This window comes from Ylistrum balloti, unplaced genomic scaffold, assembly GCF_031769215.1.
Source record: "Ylistrum balloti isolate Yb309-2 unplaced genomic scaffold, AGI_CSIRO_Ybal_v1 Utg369938, whole genome shotgun sequence".
Classification (NCBI taxonomy): Eukaryota; Metazoa; Mollusca; class Bivalvia; order Pectinida; family Pectinidae; genus Ylistrum; species Ylistrum balloti.
This window is the reverse complement of record NW_026782047.1, coordinates 1,834,910-1,859,632: the sequence shown is the minus strand read 5'-3', so window position 1 is coordinate 1,859,632 and position 24,723 is coordinate 1,834,910. Positions and strand designations below refer to the sequence as shown.

At 35.5% G+C, this 24,723-nt stretch overlaps 1 protein-coding gene across 2 annotated transcripts; it reads right to left on the bottom strand.

Annotated features, from left to right (window-relative positions):
* Window positions 1-1,401: 1,401 nt before the first annotated feature.
* LOC132547208 (transmembrane ascorbate-dependent reductase CYB561-like) lies at window positions 1,402-24,723 on the bottom strand. Of its 2 annotated transcripts, XM_060210969.1 has the most exons (6): window positions 24,643-24,723; window positions 13,252-13,325; window positions 8,068-8,303; window positions 5,742-5,950; window positions 5,038-5,201; window positions 1,402-4,117 (listed from the first exon to the last, which is right to left on the bottom strand). In XM_060210969.1, the coding sequence occupies exons 2-6, from the start codon at window positions 13,299-13,301 to the stop codon at window positions 3,964-3,966; spliced, it is 813 nt and encodes a 270-aa protein (XP_060066952.1). In that variant the 5' UTR covers window positions 13,302-13,325; window positions 24,643-24,723; the 3' UTR covers window positions 1,402-3,963. The 2 variants fall into 2 exon arrangements, with proteins under 2 accessions (XP_060066952.1, XP_060066954.1); XM_060210971.1 differs by lacking the exon at window positions 13,252-13,325 and having other exon boundaries at window positions 24,643-24,708.

The window sequence follows — 24,723 nt, the reverse complement described above, 5'->3', positions numbered from 1 at the left end:
ATACAAACACTGAACACAGATCACATTTTCTGCAACACTTCTTCACTACAGCATTGTAGATTTCCTATTTATACATTTCTCAAAGCAGAACTAGAATCCAATCACAGAGGTGATACAGGATCAGTACAAGCCATGTAAAACACTCAACAGCAAAATAACACTGTTCAAATGCACCATACCTGACCAATAGTGTATTTTAGGTACTGGCAAGCAGTAGCAACATTTCTGGTCTAGTACTTATCACCAAGTAGTAGAAAAAGTTTTATAAAACACCCAGCAGTAGAGACTGGTCTACTATGGTACAACCCAACTATAGAATCAGGTCTATAAAACACCCAGCAGTAAAGACTGGTCTACTATGGTACAACCCAACTATAGAATCAGGTCTCTTATAACAGTCAGCAGTAGAGACTGGTCTACTCTGGTACAACCCAACTATAGAATCAGGTCTATTATAACAGCCAGCAGTAGAAACCGGTCTACTATGGTGCAACCCAACTATAGAATCAGGTCTCTTATAACAGTCAGCAGTAGAGACTGGTCTACTCTGGTACAACCCAACTATAGAATCAGGTCTATTATAACAGCCAGCAGTAGAGACTGGTTTACTCTGGTATCACCCAATTATAGAATCAGGTCTATTATAACAGTCAGCAGTAGAGACTGGTCTACTCTGGTACCACCCAACTATAGAATCAGGTCTATTATAACAGCCAGCAGTAGAAACCGGTCTACTCTGGTACAACCCAACTATAGAATCAGGTCTATTAAACACCCAGCAGTAAAGACTGGTCTAACACCCAGCAGTAGAGACTGGTCTACTCTGGTATCACCCAACTATAGAATCAGGTCTATTATAACAGCCAGCAGTAGAAACCGGTCTACTATGGTGCAACCCAACTATAGAATCAGGTCTATTATAACAGCCAGCAGTAGAAACCGGTCTACTATGGTGCAACCCAACTATAGAATCAGGTCTATTATAACACCCAGCAGTAGAGACTGGTCTACTCTGGTATCACCCAACTATAAAATCAGGTCTATTATAACACCCAGCAGTAGAGACTGGTCTACTCTGGTACCACCCAACTATAGAATCAGGTCTATTATAACACCCAGCAGTAGAAACTGGTCTACTCTGGTACCACCCAACTATAGAATCAGGTCTATTATAACACCCAGCAGTAGAAACAGGTCTACTATGGTATTAGCCCACTGTAGAACAAGGTCTACTTTAAAACACTCAGCAGTAGAAACTGGTCTACTATGGTACCACCCAACTATAGAACCAGGTCTATCATAACACCAAGCGGTAGAAGCTGGTCTACTATAACACCCAGCAGTAGAACCAGGTCTGCTATAACACCCAGCGGTAGAAGCTGGTCTACTATAACACCCAGCAGTAGAAACTGGTCTACTATAACACCCAGCGGTAGAAACTGGTCTACTATAACACCAAGCAGTAGAAACTGGTCTACTATAACACCAAGCAGTAGAAACTGGTCTACTATAACACCAAGCAGTAGAAACTGTTACAAGTTTAGTATTTCTTCTCTTTCCATTGGAAAAGAAACCCATATAGAATAATGGTTCTAAATGTGTTACATTTGTTTCCAGATGTCATGGTGGCTGGTGTGGTTCTATGCAAAACACTGGATAATAACATTGTGACATGGTACATTGATTTTGTGAGAAAATGGTTCTCAACCTATAGACAATAAAGGCTATTCAGTTACATGTTAAAAAAATAAAAATGAAATAAAAAAAAAATTATGTTTTATAAAAAAAAAATATGTTCTATGAAAATTCAATCCTCCCCCTCTACTAACCAAGTTGAACTAGTTAAGCTGATAGTTTAACTATAGTCCCTTGCTTTCTATTAATTGTGAAATGATGAAAAGTTTCCTATAAAACTGAGTAATATGACCAGAACTTGTTTTGCAAGCAAATGAAAAAGGAAAAATGTTTTCAAAAACCAATATGAATATTTACGTTAATAAAAAAACATACATGTTGTAGTTCACATACACAATCAGAAATCTAGCTGTAAACTTGTATTTGTGACAAAATCAATATTGCACATGACTGGACTTCATAAATAAACAAAATAAAACAATATACAAGAGAAAGAAGGTCCAACCAACAGATATGCAATATAATCTATACAAGTTGAATATAGTTACATCAGGTTTCACAAAAATATCTGACACCTGATCTTTTTTATATAGTACCTTGGTTAAATGAAGTCATTCACAGGAACTATGTTTATGTTATCGTTCAGCAATCACTGAAACTTTTCACATTGTACTAGTTTGACCAATAAAAATAAACAACTTATAACCATGAAAATTTACAACAGGGAGACAACTCTTTAGTATCCCAATGTGTATCCTGTTAACAAATTTTACATAAAAAAAAAAAAAAAAATGACATGTAGAGGTCAAAGTTATTGTGCCTCAGTTTGTACCTAAATATCAAAAACAGTGAATCAGTGACCTAGATTTTTGAAACATAAATTATAATAAAAATCATCTGGATTTCTTACTGGGTTTCAGCATAATTCATTTTATAATGGGAATACTCTTATGATGTTTTGTGTATTGTTTTAGTATATCCTAATTGTACCGCTGAAAAAAATCAATTTGTCTGACCCCACTCAATAATATCACAACGCAAAAGAGAATATTTAGCATGCTACCACAGTATCAGACATGTTAAAAAGTAACCTCACAGCACAATGTCACAAAATGCTGTTCAGAGATCTTACAACACAATGTCACAGGAATGTGATGAAAATTCTGGAGAAAATATAGTATCTGTTTGAAGACTCTTGATAATCACATTGTTCCACTGGACAAATCATGAAGCACCCCTATGATACACATCTATACAATCACACACTGCAACTTGAATAGCAATGTTGACTATAACAATATCTAAAGTTGATATATTGTCTGGTACATGACAAGAAAAAGATAAGGTTTGGTACCCCTGGCAATACTGATCCAAAAACAGATTTAAAAAAAAAAAAAAAAATAGGTATGATCGCAGTAAATGCTGAAAATCTGAACAAGAAAAGCCAAAATCTGAAAATTTTAACTGTTCAAATAAAAAATGTAATAATATATACATATCCTCGGTTAAATACTTGCTGCAATATACCTATCTGCTAAAGAGAAGTTCTTATGAGCCCGATTGGTTGAATGTCAAACTAGTAAGCCAGAGGTTCCAGGTTTGAAACCTTTCCAAGGTCTTTATATAAATAATGATCTCTGTTCAGTGACGCCTGTGCAGCGACTCAGAAATAATCATTAGCACTTTCATAAGCATTACAGTAACCCCCTGGAAACTCAGGAACATGTTATTTCCGGGAGAGGAAGTATGTAACCCCTGTAAAAATATTGGCTACAATATATCGCTAGGCTGGAAAGAATTCTCTTCAGCTTAATTGGTTCAAAGTCGGAGTAGCAAGGCATAGGTTACAGATTTGAATCCTAGCGGAGGCAGAGAAATAAATATTAACCTCAGTTACATATATTCCAGAGGTAGATTATCTTGAATGTCCTAAATTCAGTTTCTACGAATTCTTTTTTTTCAAAGACATAATAAATTTATTTAATTTTCATTACAATCTTTATTTGTTAATTTTCGGTTTTGCACTAAGTCTTTTTAAAGCACCAAAATAATTGAACTCAGTGTCTCAACATTACTCACTGTTCTTAACTTTTCAAAATAGGATCTAGCATAACATTTTTTCCCAGAGGTACTAACGAATGATGGAAGAAATTTCATGTTGGGATAATTTGAATTTTGATCCATGAAAAATGAAAAATTGATTTCAACAGCAGTCTGAAGAGTTCAGGTCAGCTGTTTAAGGATCAGTATTGTCAAGAGATCCTTTTTGCTCTGATAATCAGAAGTCAGATCCTTTTTCAGAATAATGGTGGGACACACTCTCTGCAATCAACCCATCAACTGTATATGATCTTCCTCTGGGGACGGTTGACGTTTGTACTCGGGACGTGTGACCACGAAAGCCACCAGGGCAACAAGGGCTACAATCACGATGCCCAGCGTGTTCAGTACGATGCCTTCTGTTGGTAACTTGGAGTACTGACTGTAATACACCAAACAAATACCATCAATGATATTGTCTACTGAACTTATCACAATTAGAAAGATCAGTTATAATTTATTTCAATATTTACTTTTAGAACATTTAAATATTATACCATAACTGTAGTGTTTTTGGTGGTTTTTTTATAGATATAATATTCTTGTGTATAAACTCATGTTTATATATAATATGACCTATTGTGACATCAGGATTAGGAAATCAAATTATGTCACACATCTAAAAGTATGCACAAGGTTATCAACCAATAAATGATATTACACACAATCATGAAATATGAACAATCAAGATTTATGGAGATGAAATCCCAACTACTTATAACTAACAACTTACAATCTAAATATATAAATAATTTTGTATTTAAATCATAAATATGCATCTTACATTTGTTTTTACTTCAAAAAGTAATTAATGAAACATTTTTTTGTTTTCCATATTCTGACTCATAAATCTCGCAAGAAATGTGAAAGTCATTCATGTACTGTTTATAGTATAAAAATGTATACATGTATATTGAAATACATGTAGTGAGCTACCTTACCTCATGTATATATGTTTAAAGTGTAAATATAAGAAAAGCACATGCACTCATGTAAGTTAAAACAAAATCTTGTTATCGACGAAAATTTTCTTTTTTCTACACAATGCTAATTTCTTAGGATTCATCATCATTGTTGATATCTCACATTCAAAAAAAGGGCCATAACTCTGTACTAAAATGAATGATGTGAATCTAGCACTTCTATTACAGTGCTATAATTTAAGTAGCTAATTAATGCCTGGCTCTGTCATTCCATCCCCATAAATCTTTATTATTCATACTTTGCTCCCCTTGTCCAGGAACTTGGTCTGCTTTAATGACGAGTGACTTCTTTTCAATATACACCTCAAGCTATACTTACATCTTATCCTTCAAAAATATGGCTTTCTCTGTGATCCCCATAAGTGCTGTGGCAGCAGCCATACACAGAATACCCACCCCCCAGAACACATGATGAGGCATGTATCGCGCCCGCACTCCTTGTGACAAACCAGGAGCCAGGAAGGTCAGAAATCCTATCACCCACTGTAATAGACAAAACATCAGTAGATTTTTCACAAACCATATAATGATAATAAGGTTCTCAAATAAAACATTCTTCACAAAATATGAACATTTCAATAAAAATATACATTGCTACCCACACTAAGAGTAATAAGAACTGATAGAAGCAATCAGATATACTGTGTGTTTTCGTATGCTATTAATTAGTTTTCAACACTGTGTTAACACCACAAGGATCCATACTAGCTGTTTCAGATTTTAAGGGTTACAGATCAATGTATCATTCTCTGTTTATCAGTGTCAAGAAAAATTTCAATTACTGCATCTTTTATCATATGTCTTGCTTTACAGCAAATGTATGCAAAGTTATTTTCAAAAGGTCAAATTGATGAGGCATTTTTTAATTAACCAAGATTATCATTTTTTTCCCAAGGTTTTTTTCTCTTTTTTATGACCTCGTTTCATCTTTGAAAATAGAACCAATAAAATGGTAATTATCATTACAATTCAGAGAAAGAGCAACCATTTATGACATATGAATTTGTGATTGAATCGACTGACCTGCAAACCAAACAATATGACTGTGATAAGGCCAAGCCAGCTGTGAAGACTGTACAAGTTGGGGATAGGATTGGCTAAGAGATTGTGGGAATCAAACACTGCCTTCAGTCCAACTGAGGCAAAAATCAGTGCTCCTAGGTGTATCATCCCATGCATGACTTTAATGTACATCTTCTTCACATTGCGGAACACTCTGTATGCCAGGATAGCTTGAAATCAAAAGATAATTAGAAATTAATACAGATCTGAATTATTTTCAATTTCCAATTATCATACTTATTCAGCATTATTAGTGTATTTGACCTTACTATATGAGTACAGGATGATGAATCTGATGACCGCACTATCTGACCTTACAATCTGAGTACAGGAAGATGAATCTGATGAACACACTATCTGACCTTACCATCTCAGTATAGAGAGATGATGACAATACTATCTGACCTTACCATCTGAGTATAAGAAGATGAATCTGATGACCGCACTATCTGACCTTACAATCTGAGTATTGGAAGATGAATCTGATGAACACACTATCTTACCTTACCATCTGAGTACAGGAAGATGAATCTGATGAACACACTATCTTACCTTACCATCTGAGTACAGGAAGATGAATCTGATGAACACACTATCTGACCTTACCATCTGAGTATAGAGAGATGATGACAATACTATCTGACCTTACCATCTGAGTATAAGAAGATGGATCTGATGACTGCAATATCTGACCTTACAATCTGAGTATTGGAAGATGAATCTGATGAACACACTATCTTACCTTACCATCTGAGTACAGGACCTTACCATTTGAGTATAGGAAGATGAATCTGATGACCACACTATCTGACCTTACCATCTGAGTATAGAGAGATGATGACAATACTATCTGACCTTACCATCTGAGTATAAGAAGATGAATCTGATGACCACACTATCTGACCTTACAATCTGAGTATAGGAAGATGAATCTGATGACCACACTATCTGACCTTACCATTTGAGTATAGGAAGATGAATCTGATGACCACACTATCTGACCTTACCATCTGAGTATAGGAAGATGAATCTGATGACCACACTATCTGACCTTACCATCTGAGTACAGGAAGATGAATCTGATGACCACACTATCTGACCTTACTATATGAGTACAGGATGATGAATCTGATGACCACAGTACCTGACCTTACCATCTGAGTACAGGAAGATGAGTCTGATGAACACACTATCTGACCTTACCATCTGAGTATAGAGAGATGATGACCGCAATATCTGACTTTACAATCTGAGTACAGGAAGATGAATCTGATGAACACACTATCCGACATTACCATCTGAGTATAGAGAGATGATGACAATACTATCTGACCTTACCATCTGAGTATAGAAAGATGATGACAATACTATCTGACCTTACCATCTGAGTATAAGAAGATGAATCTGATGACCGCACTATCTGACCTTACAATCTGAGTATTGGAAGATGAATCTGATGAACACACTATCTGACCTTACTATATGAGTACAGGATGATGAATCTGATGACCACACTATCTGACCTTACCATCTGAGTACAGGAAGATGAATCTGATGACCACACTATCTGACCTTACCATCTGAGTACAGGAAGATGAGTCTGATGACCACACTATCTGACCTTACCATCTGAGTACAGGAAGATGAATCTGATGAACACACTATCTGACCTTACCATCTGAGTATAGAGAGATGATGACAATACTATCTGACCTTACCATCTGAGTATAAGAAGATGAATCTGATGACCGCACTATCTGACCTTACCATCTGAGTATAGCAAGATGATGACAATACTATGTGACTTACCATCTGCGTATAAGAAGATGAATCTGATGACCACACTATCTGACCTTACCATCTGAGTATAGCAAGATGATGACAATACTATCTGACCTTACCATCCGAGTATAGAGAGATGATGACAATACTATCTGACCTTACCATCTGAGTATAAGAAGATGAATCTGATGAACACACTATCTGACCTTACTATATGAGTACAGGATGATGAATCTGATGACCACACTATCTGACCTTACCATCTGAGTACAGGAAGATGAATCTGATGAACACACTATCTGACTTTACCATCTGAGTACAGGAAGATGAATCTGATGAACACACTATCTGACCTTACCATCTGAGTACAGGAAGATGAATCTGATGAACACACTATCTGACCTTACCATCTGAGTACAGGAAGATGAATCTGATGAACACACTATCTGACCTTACCATCTGAGTACAGGAAGATGAATCTGATGAACACACTATCTGACCTTACCATCTGAGTACAGGAAGATGAGTCCAATGACCATGAATACAGGATGATAGTTAAACTCCTTGGCAGGGTCACTTGTCCAAGCAAAGCCATCACGGAAGTGTCCCATCCACACTGCCACAAGGATTACTGCGGCCAAACCCAAGCCCTGAACGAGTAACACTAGACCGGTGAAGGATCCAAGATTGCCACCAGTGGGTGCATCGTGCTTATCATAGTTTTCCATCGCCGGTCCCGTTCTGTGAGTAAAATTATCCTCATTAAATCTAATTACAGTGATCATTCATTATGTCTATGTTATATAAATAGATGGACTGCTCATACATTTCCATAACACTGAACAACAGGAGTAGATTGATTCATAAATACTGTCAATTCTAAAATAATGATTATGTTACTCATTTTTCAAGTAGATAATCCATGATTAACTCATGAATTATGACACTAGCAAAAATATGGTGGTTATCTTTACAGAAAGTGAGTAAAACGACATGATAAAATGTATCATGCAAATGCTATGCCTTTTTCTGACCATTTTAAGCGACAATTGTTAAGAACAATATAAGATAATGCAATGTGTTTTTCTGACCATTTTCAGAGACAATTGTTCAGCATAATATAAAATAATGCAATGCGTTTTTTCTGATCCATTACAAGTATAAGACGTAGCTATGCATGACAAACATCATTAGTATCCAGGATAATATTAACAAAATTTTGCTCTGGTTTTCTCACTAACTATTCAATGTTAAAACACATAACCTGAAGGTTAACATGGTTTAGGTGTATATAACTATACAATGTTAAAACTCAGAACCTGAATGTTAACATGGTTTAGGTGTATATAACCATACAATGTTAAAACTCAGAACCTGAATGTTAACATGGTTTAGGTGTATGTAATCATACAATGTTAAAACTCAGAACCTGAATGTTAACATGGTTTAGGTGTATGTAATCATACAATGTTAAAACTCAGAACCTGAATGTTAACATGGTTTAGGTGTATACAACCATACAATGTTAAAACTCAGAACCTGAATGTTAACATGGTTTAGGTGTATACAATCATACAATGTTAAAACTCAGAACCTGAATGTTAACATGGTTTAGGTGTATACAATCATACAATGTTAAAACTCAGAACCTGAATGTTAACATGGTTTAGGTGTATATAATCATACAATGTTAAAACTCAGAACCTGAATGTTAACATGGTTTAGGTGTATACAATCATACAATGTTAAAACTCAGAACTTGAATGTTAACATGGTTTAGGTGTATACAATCATACAATGTTAAAACTCAGAACCTGAAAACATGGTTTAGGTGTATAAAACCATACAAAGTTAAAACTCAGATTTTTATGAATACTGTCAGACAAAATGCACCTATATCAACGGCAAGTTTTGGTGATAACATATATAACATAAAATTATTTTTTTATGTATTAAATGTAATTTTAATGTCAAACAATCTATAAAGCCAATTATGATTTCAAGAATTGCTTATATATAATTTCAGAAACTTTCATATACTTGTAAATTGTAGCAGGGCATTGATATAATACATGCGAGTTATGATACAAAAAGCCTACATGAAGAAACCTACAGGCATTATCACTTTAGTCAAATTATATTGCTATGTAAGCTTCAACAACATACAAAATCTGACAAGAAGTTTGGGGACTGTCATTTAGTTTATTGCAAGACAATGAACAGAATGGCTTTTTTATACAAAATCAGGCAACCAAGACAGTTGGGCTTAATACCAGACAAGGGCACACATTATGTAGCTATGGGATTTTCAAAGGTTTTTTTTCCATGGTAAAATGAAAGAATCTGTGTTGGCCACCATCATTGATTGTTGGAATTATCTGTACTCGAAAAACTTGACAATTTATTTAAGAACAACAATAAGGAATAAGATAATTAAAGTGCATATTATGTAAACTAATGGAGTCAATTTCATGTACAAGAGATCCCAGTGGGATCTTGGCGCCCACCATTTGAGGATCTGTTTTCAATTCTTGAAAATTTGCTTATTTTTTTTTTTTTTTTGGTTACAGGTGTTGTAATTTTTCATGAACTGGTCTTCATTGAAATGTACTCAATGATTGCATAAGATATTCTTATTAAGCACCTTTTAGCAAATATCATTTGAAAAAGATCCCAATGTATTATTAGATAGCAGTCAGTTACAGGTGGATAATGGACATGGTCTTGAATAAATATGATCGAATATCAAAGAAAATATTGTGCTGTATTACTGTTGAGATCCAAGATGAGTGCCTGTGTGCCACCTTGATTTCAAATCAGTCCAAAAAAGGTATAATGCACAACTAGGGACCAAGGGGAACCTGCATATAAAATTTGAGAAAGATCCATCCAGTACTTTTCCAGAAATAGCGGTAACAAGAATTGTTTACGGACAGGCGGACGACGGACCACGGACGCAGGGTGATTTGAATGGCCCACCATCTGATGATGGTGGGCTAAAAATCAGGACGAATGTTTGAAAATGTGATAGCAACTAGCAAGACAGAAAACTAAAGATTGGCAAGCAAAGACAAAGCCCTGTTTAGGAAATTGAAAAATAGGTCAATCAAAATATGATTATCTTTTAAAACATTTACATGTTTAAATGTTCAGAAATTGGCAGGTTTCATTTTATTTTCTTTCACGTTGGATATCACAATGAAGCAGAAGCTACGAGTGAGTACATGTCTGTTTTCATCTATATAAGTGGAAGTAAGCCTTAATTATTGTGATCAGACTACATCAAGCACAGTTTTTAGCAAGAGATCCCAGAAGGATCTTGGGGCCAATCATTGTTTAATCTTCATTTCCTCTTTAAAAGTTGGATCTTTTCCCTCATTTCTCTGCTCTGCTTTTGCTTTTCTTGATAAGAAATTTGAACATTCCATAGCAGAAATAGCAATGATAAAATTTACCTACCAAATCCAAGATGGTCACCTGGAAGCCATTTTGTTTTTAGTGATCAGTCCCAAAATCAAACGAGCACAAGAAGAAAATAAAGGGAGCAAACATGAAATTAGAGAGAGATCAATTCATTACTTCTAAAGAAAGAGGGATAAAAATCTTTTACTAGGTGAAATCAAAGATGGCTGCCCATTGGTCATTTTCTTTTTCTGATAAGTACCAAAATCAAACAGGTACAACTACGGTCAAAGGAAACCTACATATGAAATCAAAGAGTGATCCATTGAGAATTTCTCAAGAATTAGGGCTAACAAACTTTACTTTATGAAATCTTATATGCTGTTTGGTAAAATATTACCTGTTGTGTATGTTGTGTGGTTAGTTTAGGTTTAGATATGCTGTATCATGAAATCCTACTGTGTGTATGTTGTGTGGTTAGATTAGGTGTAGACATGCTGTATCATGAAATCCTACTGTGTGTATGTTGTGTGGTTAGATTAGGTGTAGACATGCTGTATGGTGAAATCCTACTGTGTGTATGTTGTGTGGTTAGATTAGGTGTAGACATGCTGTATGGTGAAATCCTACTGTGTGTATGTTGTGTGGTTAGATTAGGTGTAGACATGCTGTATCATGAAATCCTACTGTGTGTATGTTGTGTGGTTAGATTAGGTGTAGACATGCTGTATGGTGAAATCCTACTGTGTGTATGTTGTGTGGTTAGTTTAGGTGTAGACATGCTGTATGGTGAAATCCTACTGTGTGTATGTTGTGTGGTTAGTTTAGGTGTAGACATGCTGTATGGTGAAATCCTACTGTGTGTATGTTGTGTGGTTAGATTAGGTGTAGACATGCTGTATGGTGAAATCCTACTGTGTGTATGTTGTGTGGTTAGATTAGGTGTAGACATGCTGTATGGTGAAATCCTACTGTGTGTATGTTGTGTGGTTAGATTAGGTGTAGACATGCTGTATGGTGAAATCCTACTGTGTGTATGTTGTGTGGTTAGTTTAGGTGTAGACATGCTGTATGATAAAGAACTATCTGTAGTTAGAGTGTCCAGTTATTTAGTACAGTTGTAGCTGTAGATTTAGATTGTGATCACTTCATGTCAAGTAACATGTAGATTGTTATGGTATGGTGCCTTCTTGATGGGGTTGACTTGAACAGAGCGGAACTCATTACAATGTCTTGTCACATGTACTATGGCAGGTAATTTTCCTTATAGCTATATATGTATTTCCTGATCCTGATCATGAGCATCTCATTCAGCATCAACAAAGCAGGAAGTAACAAGTAGCACATGCATGTCTGTGGACAACATTCAAACTACATGCCATCCCAGAGGGATCTTTAATTGGCACCCTCAATTGTTTGATCTTTATTTGCTCTTTGAAAGTTGGATCATTTCACTTCTTTTCTCTTTTCTTCTGTTTGTGCTCTTTATGATAAAAAATTTGAACATTTGTTTGCAGAAACGGTAATAATAATGTTTACTTGCCTAATTCAAGATGGTCATTGAAAGTCATTTGATTTTCTTTAATTTTTTGCTATTCAGTCCCAAAATCAAATGGACAAAATCCAATATGGCTGTCTGTCGACTATTTCAATTTTTTTGAGTCCCAAACTCCAACAGGCATAAATGGGGACAAAGAGGAACCTGTACATGAAATTTGAGAAAAATCTATGCTGTAGTTATCAAGAAATAGCAAAAACAAACCTTCTAGGTCAAAATCTAAGATTGAAGTCTATTGGCCATTTTCTTTTTCTGATCAGTCCCAAAATTAAAATCAAATATGTAAATTGCCATCACATATTCAAAATCAAATGTAAGGTTACACAATTTAGGGAGACAGAAAGAAGAGACAAAAGTTGTTTCAGAAGAAGCGAAAATACAAAATCCCACGTTCAGTCTCTTCTTAGACAAATGATCACACGATGCGGACAGGTACATATTCTGCTCACTTGTAGGACAGTGGGTACCTTTTAAAAATCCTGATAAAGACATGTAGATAAAAGATGAAGTCAACTCCTATTGTTAATGCAAGCTGGAAGCTAGAGGCGAAGACCAACTTTTGTGTTAGTTAAGGTATAGGCAAGTTGGAAGGTGAAGCCCTTTTTGTGTGTAATTTTATATTAAGTTTGGGCAAGTTAGAAAGTGAAGTTCTACATGTGTACATTAGTTTAGGTATAGGCAAGCTAAAGTATATAGGTAAAGAGTCAAGCATTCGGTTATTCTGCCTACCTGAGTACGTTCTGATAAATATCAGCAGTTTCAGGGTTTGGTTCTGTCATCTTTCATGAGCTGTGACTGTAGAACTATACAGAAAGCAAAATGTTGGACCTTAGCATGTTAATGTAACAACTGTAATATGAATGATGTGTGTAGGAGATGTGATATAATGGTGTAATACATCAGGAACATGTACTTAAATGCATGAGAGAGATATCTCTGAAGTGATCAAACTGGTGAAATTTATCGCATGATAAACTATTTACAAGTGTTTATGACATAACTATCATGTAATTATCTCAAATGTATATTCCTTGGAAACAGGATACTGTTTCTATCAGGATACTATTTCTGTCAATAACAGCTAGGATTACTTATTGTATGTGCATGTGTATATATTTCCAGCCTTTATTTAACATCTCAACCACCGATATACACTGCTACAAAATAAAAATATTGACCATTTTTTCCTCTCATCTGCATTTCAATAACCATAATAAAAATGGCCAGTTTCAAGTTTCAGCAGTATTACAGATAAAATATTTTTTTAGTGACTATCAATGACAATTCTCAAATAAAGAAGAACAGAACATATGAAGATTCTAGTTATTTCTTCAGTCTAAGCTGAGTTGTCACAAGTTGTTTTGTTAAGACAGTTACACAGGATAACATCAAATTTAATTGATAATCAGTTCTGATTTGTTGAACTTAAATGACAAAGAGGATATTTGACAGTCTTCAGTTACAACAAATATATTGCAATTTCCCTTTGATCCTTGGGGGACCAGACCCTTTAATTTCACAATTTTGAACAGTCTGGTCCTAAGAATACTTTTGCAAAAATGAAACTTAGCTAACTGGTTTAACAAAGCATTTTAAAATTACACATTTTCTATAAGCTATATAAACTACAGAACTTCGTTTCCTCACCTGATGTCACTTATACACAGTTAAGACAGCTCTGAATTTCACAATTTTGATGAAGCACCTTATGGACAAATGTAAAAGAATTATTATTCTGACATTCCCAAAGGATGTTTGTAGCCAATTCCTTCAAGTGGGATTAAAACTGGTTGGTTGGTTTAGTAGAAATGTCAAAAATAGCTATCACAATATGTATTATGGTTAAATTCACCCCTACTCTAGGGACACACTTAGATGAAGACTTCTCTAAAGACCCTAGAGGTCTTTTCAAATGTGAATGAAGAGTAGTTTTGAACGTTAAAAAAAAGTATTTTTGAAAATTTGAACATTTCGTCCCTTTGGAGGCCCCCTAGCTTCCCTAGCTCCTTTGGGGTCAGACCAATTTATCACAAAAAAAAAAAATTGAAAAATATGACTAAAACTGGCCAAGATGTTTTTTAAGGAGATATTGAGAATGTGAAAATTAAGTTTGTGCACAATGGTAGACAAAATACAATGGCAAGGTTATCCTGACCCTTCAGGTAAGATGACCTCACAAAAACAAGCTAATCAAAACTTAATATTTCTTATAACGTAATTTTCTTTTCAAACAATTTGCAACGTTTCCCTTCTTTTTCAAACACCGCTTTTTCATACTTTCATCCTTATAAAAAGAACTTTGATGTATGTAAAAAGAATAAACCCATTTATGAGGACAGATGTCATGTTTATATATCTTTATTCTGTACTATACACCTTGTATATATCCCAGTATGTATATGCCTGTCCAACATTTGAGGCAATTACCTGCACATAATAAACAAATTATTATTAGTTACGTCATCCAAGCTACTTTCTTTAATTGCAATTGTCAACCTGGTGAACTCATGGGACTGTAGGATTATTTATTTTGTGTACACACCTTTTAATCTGTTTACTACACTTGTGGATGTTGTTGATAGCTACACATACTAATTTAACACCACAAACCGGAACTATCTCAATCTGATGACAGTTCTCACGCAACAGAGGGAATATTTTAACTGAATAAGAACTTGGAATAGACTTTTCTTTGAATAAAAGGACATCCCATAGACTCAATACTATTAGTCATGTAATGAAGATTAATTATCAAACTAAATGTACACTTGATTCTATTCCAAGCTAAATTTAACAAAAAAACTGATCGATTGAGGCACATTTACATTTCTATATTTACTTCAGATTTTTTATCAATTTATCATAAATTTATCACTAACTCAAAGCAGGTGGTAATTCAGTAGGGAAATCGTTTATCTAAAAGGCAGTCAATGAGAAGAACTAGCAGTTAGATATTTTACCAGGTATTGAAAATCAGGTACATGATTGTATAATGCAACTGCTTTGTATGCATGTCTATAATTTTCACACCTACCTTTATTTATATAATGAAATTTAATTTGCCTTTTAGACAAGGTTTTAGAAAATGTAAAAGAAATATGTGTAACTATTTCAAAGAATCTCAACAAATTTTGTTCTACTTTTTTTTTCTGAACACTAGCATGCATAAAAAGAAAAAAACATACAATGTAGGATAATATATTCATTATACATGCACCTAATATTTCTGCCCTACGCTGTAGATGTAGGGGACTTTTAAGAATATTTTTTCCATACTCATAAAAGTGAAAACCTCAATTCTTATGTATAGAAACTTGGAATATCAAATGTAGACGTTACATATCTTTTCCTTTCTGTATAAATGGATTTGACGATTTAAAAAAAACGATAATTATTTGCCACCGGGAATTCTGAGCATACATTATACATTTTGTATAACAATATAACAAGTAGATCAGAATGACGAGACACACGATTGTAACTGGTGCAATAAGTTCACAGAACTTTGCAACAAGATACACACATATTGTAGTAATATCACCTGTCAGCCTGATATAAATAAACATTCTAAAATGTTTGAAATTTCCATTTGATATCAAGTGACATGCTTGACAGGTAGGTATAAAAACAAAATTCTTTTGTACATTTTTTATGAACTTAAATGCAAAATTTATTCAGGATGATTTTTAAGTATGCACATGAACATTATTTACAGAGATTTTATCAAATGATCGCAAATGTAAATAAACATATAAATCTTAGAAACCATAGACAACTGTTATATAAATGCACCCATGCATGCATACTGAAGACCTTTCATGATCTTAAGACTTTTTTTTAACCCAATTATTTATATTTATCAATGTTTGCTAGGTCAAAAGAGCTCAGCTATATAATGAAACGGATCCTTCATTGAAAAAAAAAAAAAAAAAAATTGTCACCTTTATCCTTTATGAATTTCCAATAGCAATTCAGGACAAGTGCACTGTGTTTACTTAGCAGTAGACCATCCCAGTTGAATTGCAGTAATTGGCCAGTAGTAGCATGCAGACGCCATTTTGTTACTTTCTCCATTGGTAATTATAAAACCTGCAGTAGTTTTTCAGTAATTTCAGTTATGTAAATTAACCTACAATACTACTGCATTACTACTGCCTCTGTAGTAGTGTACAAACACCCCATGGTGTGGTATACATGTCATTGCCCCTGTAGTAGTGTACAAACACCCCATGGTGTGGTATACATGTCATTGCCCCTGTAGTAGTGTACAAACACCCCATGGTGTGGTATACATGTCATTGCCCCTGTAGTAGTGTACAAACACCCCATGGTGTGGTATACATATTATTGCCCTGGTAGTAGTGTACAAACATCTCATGGTGTAGTATACATGTTATTGCCCCTGTAGTAGTATACAAACACCCCATGGTTTGGTATATATGTTATTGCCCCTGTAGTAGTATACAAACACCCTATGGTGTGGTATACATGTCATTGCCCCTGTAGTAGTGTACAAACACCCCATGGTGTGGTATACATGTCATTGCCCCTGTAGTAGTGTACAAACACCCCATGGGTGTGGTATACATGTTATTGCCCCTGTAGTAGTGTACAAACACCCCATGGTGTAGTATACATGTTATTGCCCCTGTAGTAGTATACAAACACCCCATGGTGTAGTATACATGTCATTGCCTGTAGTAGTATACAAACACCCCATGGTGTAGTATACATGTTATTGCCCCTGTAGTAGTGTACAAACACCCCATGGTGTAGTATACATGTCATTGCCCCTGTAGTAGTGTACAAACACCCCATGGTGTGGTATACATGTCATTGCCTCCGTAGTAGTATACAAACACCCCATGGTGTAGTATACATGTCATTGCCCCTGTAGTAGTATACAAACACCCCATGGTGTAGTATACATGTTATTGCCCCTGTAGTAGTATACAAACACCCCATGGTGTGGTATACATGTCATTGCCCCTGTAGTAGTATACAAACACCCCATGGTGTGGTACACATATTATTGCCCTGGTAGTAGTGTACAAACACCCCATGGTGTGGTATACATGTCATTGCCCCTGTAGTAGTGTACAAACACCCCATGGTGTAGTATACATGTCATTGCCCCTGTAGTAGTATACAAACACCCCATGGTGTAGTATACATGTCATTGCCCCTGTAGTAGTGTACAAACACCCCATGGTGTGGTATACATGTCATTGCCCCTGTAGTAGTATACAAACACCCCATGGTGTGGTATACATGTCATTGCCCCTGTAGTAGTATACAAACACCCCATGGTGTGGTACACATATTATTGCCCTGGTAGTAGTGTACAAACATCTCATGGTGTAGTATACATGTTATTGCCCCTGTAGTAGTGTACAAACACCCCATGGTGTAGTATACATGTCATTGCCTGTAGTAGTATACAAACACCCCATTGCCTGTAGTAGTATACAAACATCCCATAGTGTACTATGCATGTCATTGCCCCTGTAGTAGTATACAGAACACCCCATGGTGTGGTAACACCCCATGGTGTAGTATACATGTCATTGCCCCTGTAGTAGTGTACAAACACCCCATGGTGTGGTATACATGTTATTGCCCCTGTAGTAGTGTACAAACACCCCATGGTGTAGTATACATGTTATTGCCCCTGTAGTAGTATACAAGCACCCCATGGTGTAGTATACATGTCATTGCCACTGTAGTAGTAAACAAACACCCCATGGTGTAGTATACATGTCATTGCCTGTAGTAGTATACAAACACCCCATGGTGTAGTATATATGTCATTGCCTGTAGTAGTATACAAACACCCCATGGTGTAGTATACATGTCATTGCCTGTAGTAGTATACAAACACCCCATGGTGTAGTATGCATGTTATTGCCCCTGTAGTAATGTACAAACACCCCATGGTGTACTATGCATGCCATTGCCTCTGTAGTTGTGCATTGCATTAGTTTCCCAGTAGCTTCCATGCTTAAATTAACCTGCCATACAACTGTAATATTCTACTGTCTCTCCAACAGAATATCATACAGAAGCAATACAGCAGCATGCTAACATCAATCTATTATACCACTGGAATAAGTGTAAGTAAACAATTCTTATCAATTAAAGTAGATATTCAAAAGAGACATGTTCCATCATCTACAAAGTAACAAAAGCCTCTCAAGTGGGAATACTACAGGTCCTACAAGTCACGGTAAAAGTCAAACACCACTACAGGTCCTACATGTCACGGTAAAAGTCAAAACACAACTACAGGTCCTACATGTCATGATAAAAGTCAAACACAACTACAGATCCTACATGTCATGATAAAAGTCAAACACAACTCTATGACCACATGTCACGGTAAAAGTCAAACACATCTACACATCCCACATGTCACGATAAAAGTCAAACACAACTACACATCCTACATGTCACGGTAAAAGTCAAAACACAACTACATGACCACATGTCACGGTAAAAGTCAAACACAACTACATGACCACATGTCACAGTAAAAGTCAAACACACCTACATGTCCCATGTGTCACAGTAAAAGTCAAACACAAATACACATCCCACATGTCACAGTAAAAGTCAAACACACCTACATGTCCCATGTGTCACAGTAAAAGTCAAACACAAATACACATCCCACGTGTCACGGTAAAAGTCAAACACACCTACATGTCCCATGTGTCACAGTAAAAGTCAAACACAAATACACATCCCATATGTCACAGTAAAAGTCAAACACACCTACATGTCCCATGTGCCACGGTAAAATTCAAACACAATTACACGTCCCCCATGTCATGGTAAAAGTCAAACACAACTACAGGTCCTACATGTCACGGTAAAAGTCAAACACAAATACACATCCCACATGTCACAGTAAAAGTCAAACACACCTACATGTCCCATGTGCCACGGTAAAAGTCAAACACAACTACACGTCCCACATGTCATGGTAAAAGTCAAACACAACTACAGGTCCTACATTTCATGGTAAAAGTCAAACACACCTACATGTCCCATGTGCCACGGTAAAAGTCAAACAAAACTACACATCCCACATGTCCCGGTAAAAGTCAAACACACCTACATGTCCCATGTGTCCGGGTAAAAGTCAAACACAACTACATGACCACATGTCATGGTAAAAGTCAAAACACAACTACAGGTCCTACATGTCACGGTAAAAGTCAAACAAAACTACACATCCTACATGTCATGGTAAAAGTCAAAACACAACTACATGACCACATGTCAAGGTAAAAGTCAAACACAACTACACATACCACATGTCAAGGTAAAAGTCAAACACAACTACACATACCACATGTCAAGGTAAAAGTCACATGTCATGATAAAAGTCAAAACACAACTACATGACCACATGTCACGGTAAAAGTCAAACACAACTACATGACCACATGTCAAGGTAAAAGTCAAACACAACTACATGACCACATGTCAAGGTAAAAGTCAAACACAACTACACATCCTACATGTCATGGTAAAAGTCAAAACACAACTACATGACCACATGTCAAGGTAAAAGTCAAACACAACTACACATACCACATGTCAAGGTAAAAGTCAAACACAACTACAGGTCCTACATGTCACGGTAAAAGTCAAACACAACTACACATCCCACATGTCAAGGTAAAAGTCAAACACAACTACAGGTCCTACATGTCACGGTAAAAGTCAAACACAACTACATACATTTGCCACGTGTCACAGTAAAAGTCAAACACAAATACACATCCCACATGTCACAGTAAAAGTCAAACACACCTACATGTCCCATGTGTAACGGTGAAAGTCAAACACAACTACATGACCACATGTCACAGTAAAAGTCAAAACACAACTACATATCCTACATGTCACGGTAAAAGTCAAACACAACTACATGTCCACATGTCACAGTAAAAGTCAAACACAACTACACATCCCACATGTCAAGGTAAAAGTCAAACACAACTACACATACCACATGTCAAGGTAAAAGTCAAACACAACTACACATACCACATGTCAAGGTAAAAGTCAAACACAACTACATGACCACATGTCAAGGTAAAAGTCAAACACAACTACAGATCCTACATGTCAAGGTAAAAGTCAAAACACAACTACAGGTCCTACATGTCACGGTAAAAGTCAAACACAACAACACATCCACATGTCACAGTAAAATTCAAACACACCTACATTTGCCACGTGTCACAGTAAAAGTCAAACACAAATACACATCCCACATGTCACAGTAAAAGTCAAACACACCTACATGTCCCATGTGTAACGGTGAAAGTCAAACACAACTACATGACCACATGTCACAGTAAAAGTCAAAACACAACTACATATCCTACATGTCACGGTAAAAGTCAAACACAACTACATGTCCACATGTCACAGTAAAAGTCAAACACTTGTAAAAGCGATTGGTTATAAAACAAGTAAGACTGATCTATTTACAAGACTGAATTTCAGAATAAAACAAATGACAGTGCCATTATATTCTTTAAAATAAAACTATGTGTCATAATGGTAAGCTGATCCAATTTGAAAGGAAATCCACTGATGTATCTTAATTTAAAACATTGGACAATAACCAAAAAATCCTCAAGGAAATAATGTGACATTCCCTAAAGTAGGTTGATAAACTTCCCAATGGTAGTGGGTCAGTTTAGAAACAATTGTCCAAGTTATCATATGAAGATTAATCTCTTAGGATCTGACAAAACAGTTTGGTGACAGATTAGTACACAATACCATTATGTGATCACACCTCAGAAAACAAAAACCAAAAACAATTTGAGCAAGAGAACAAAAATGTATTCAAAATCATCAGAATGATGAAATGTTCTTTCTACAGTATGTTCATTCATCAAACAAATGGTTTACTAGAGCATCATGACACTTCCTTTCAGTGGAGTTGGAAGAGTGCAGCTGAAAATACAACACAAAGTTCTTGTTGTAACTTCACACTTCCTGTGATCAGTGGTCTCGTGATCTCAAATAAAAAAAGCAATGGGAAATAAATTAAAGTTATTTTATTATTCCTTTCATCCTCCTCAGCGTGAGAAATGCAGAAAATATGAGGCTTTTGCAATTTGCAATTATACTTTGGGAAGTGCAACAAATTCTCTAGTAAAATTTAATTTAAAAATGAAAGTTACCTGTCGAGAAACTTATCTATTGATAGACGAATCCATTGTCACAAGCTGTACTTACCATCTAAAATCCCTTGAAAGACAAGTAACACCCATCACATGATCTAATACTATCCTTACAAACATGTCAAAAAATCCTCTGGTCAATTTTTTTATCATCAACCCACAGAACAAACATTGCTTTCTGCTACTTTCCAGGCCTGACCTGTCGGGCCTCACTCCTAAAAACAATGCGCATGTGAAGCGGAAACTATGTATTGGAGCTTCAAGTATTAGAGTGATCAGAATTGAATGGGAAAAAAAAGTTCAATTATAATGATGTATGATTTTCGACAGGGTCAAACTCTTTATCTACCTACGATAATCAGGCTAGGAATGCATGCTCTAAACACTTAAAGGCAATTTCAGTAGTATAAAGAAAAACAGGGTAAACTTTTTAAAATGAAGTAGTTGTCTATCCTGATATTCTTAGCACTTATTGCAACTTGGGCTGCAGTTGGAAAAACTTTTGGCTTTTTTTTTCGTTGGAACACCTAATATCACACATGAACAAACTTGACAACACCACATCAACAGTTCTTACGAATGATAAATTCAATGTATATGTCGAAATTGCATGGTTTAGAATGAATTATGCTTTGAAAAATGAGATCAGAATTGACTGATGAAAATACAATTAATATTGATATTATATCCTGGTTGACAAATTTCAAAATTACACAGGACTCTTATTACTTTAATGACATCAAGCAATTCGCCAGGCTACTCGAAAACACAAAAACTCAAAACTCTTCCAAAGATTAAATGTTAAAATAAATGTAATATTCAACCCAAGTTTTCAATATACAATCAGATTTTAGAGTAACAGACATTCTTTATGTAATACTAAAGAAGACATGAAATAATATAACATTGTTATAATATTTCAGACTGCACTCTGATACATTAGAGGAACGGTAAGACGGTACAAAAAGTTTCAAAGTTGCTTTTAGAATAGCAATTAAGAAGCTGACAGCAGAATTCAATTAGGAAATAAAGGATTATTAAGGGAATGGTAAAGGTCACTTGCATTTCAAAACCCCATTAGGATTGTCCTGCAAGCACAAATGTATTAGCTCATAAATTATTGTTCCAAACTTAGTTAATGCAGTGTTATTACAATAGTGCTCAGTAAGAGACTTTTATGCTAAGATTTAACGGTAGTATTGTGGTAGCCTACTGCAGCAGAAGAAGAACAGTGCAGTAGATTTGAAAGACACACTGTATTCCTACTGCCAAGTAGATGTAGTATTGCAGTAGTGGCTGTAGTGTGTTTTCAGATGCTACTCTTTTAACAGTAGTTACTTGAAGTTGGACACATTCTCCATGTCTCACTTAAAATAATTTCAATGTGTGGTCTTGCAGCTCAGTGGAAATATTTTTGCAGCTTAAGCCTCCACAAATATCTGGGTTTTATTCCAGAATCCAATGTAAAAAAAATATGGAGTGATCATCTGCCAATTGACAATTATGTGGGTCATCTTTGAGGTGCGAGTTTTACATTCTCACAGTTTAAATATATAAGTACTATATATGTAATTTAGTTTAACTTAAGTCTTTCTACTATGTAGAAGGAATTAAAAATGCAGTTTAAGGTTTTGAATTTTAAGCTAATTTTTCTCACATACAGTGGTCGATAAAACTAAGACAGCAGAGCACAAGGAAGAATCTCAGAAAACTAGCAATGATTTTGACCATTAAACAACCCTGCAACTCAAATACATCCAAACTATTATCATCATTATCATCCTTTATAAGAAATTGTGAAGTAAGATCAAACTCCTTTAAGGAAGGAATTCCCTAGAAGTGAAAAAGAATACTGAGAAAGATTTTCTAAATATAGTAATGGTAACCCTACAGCCCTGCCACTTAAAACTAATTAGGGATAGGAATTAAATTTTGTGAAGTTTATTGATTAAAATCAGTCAAGGAATGAAGCTGATAGAGCGCTGAGAAGGATTTTCTAAAATTAGTACTGCAGCAGTGATGTTAAAGAGTATTCTTTAAATTCAATTTTTTTTACAGACATGGTGGTCTAATGGTAGGATGATAATGAAATGGCAGTTTGTAGTTCAACTCTTGCCATGGACATCTTGTATCCCTGGACAAAATTTTTGTTCCATTCCTTATCAAGATACTTTATCCTACTTGTCATCTCAGCGGTAAGTGAGTACGGATTGGTCACTGTTGACTATGTGTAAGGGGCAAGCTACCATAATTAAAGCTCCAAATGGTAGCTCCAGTTTTACACTCCCAAGGCAGTTGAGAAATATTACAGCTGATAACAATAATCATTAAGACAGCTTAGTTGCTGTGAGGCACATCAAAACCTCAAATTCTGATTTTCTTTCTATATTCAATGGTACCACTTCAATAATAAGAAATATGCTTACTTTCTAATTTCTGGTGGGTAACCAATTTTTTATTGTTCTGTTTTACTAATTCTTTGTACAACTAAGAAATTTGCTAATTATATAACATGAAAGGCTTTGGGTGAACATATAGGTCGGGACCTCTATTCAAGCCGATGTATGGTACTACGTGAACCGACTGGACAAAATGTTTCATATGATTATCATAGTAATGAGTCTCTACTGGAGTGAACATATGGTACAACAATACTGCATGTCACCAACAAGTGAAACTGTCTGCAATCGATCGAGGATGATTTGGAAGTATTCCCAGAGTAAATACGAAGAAGTTCATGATGCGTAACGCAGTTGTCACGAAAGACCACCACGACTTGTGGCGAGTGCTTCGTCAGAACAATAACACAACAAAATCTAAGACAAATTTAGTCCAGCATTTGTAAACTTGTCGTGAAGTGTCAAAAATCATAACAATTAAGACTAGCACAATCACTTTCGACTCTTACCTTCGGTGAATACCACGTTTCCGTGTAGATTTGCAAATGTGTCACTTTAACGATGCCTGTGTACGTCGTGTGTGGGTCTAG

Excerpts from the sequence above, each read along its gene's own strand:
- LOC132547208 (XM_060210969.1), bottom strand. The coding sequence starts at position 13,301 with ATGACAGAACCAAACCCTGAAACTGCTGATATTTATCAGAACGTACTC. Across the intron at positions 5,951-8,067 it reads CATCTTCCTGTACTCAGATG|CTATCCTGGCATACAGAGTG; the intron begins GTAAGGTCAGAT and ends TTTGATTTCAAG. Across the intron at positions 5,202-5,741 it reads TCATATTGTTTGGTTTGCAG|TGGGTGATAGGATTTCTGAC; the intron begins GTCAGTCGATTC and ends TGTCTATTACAG.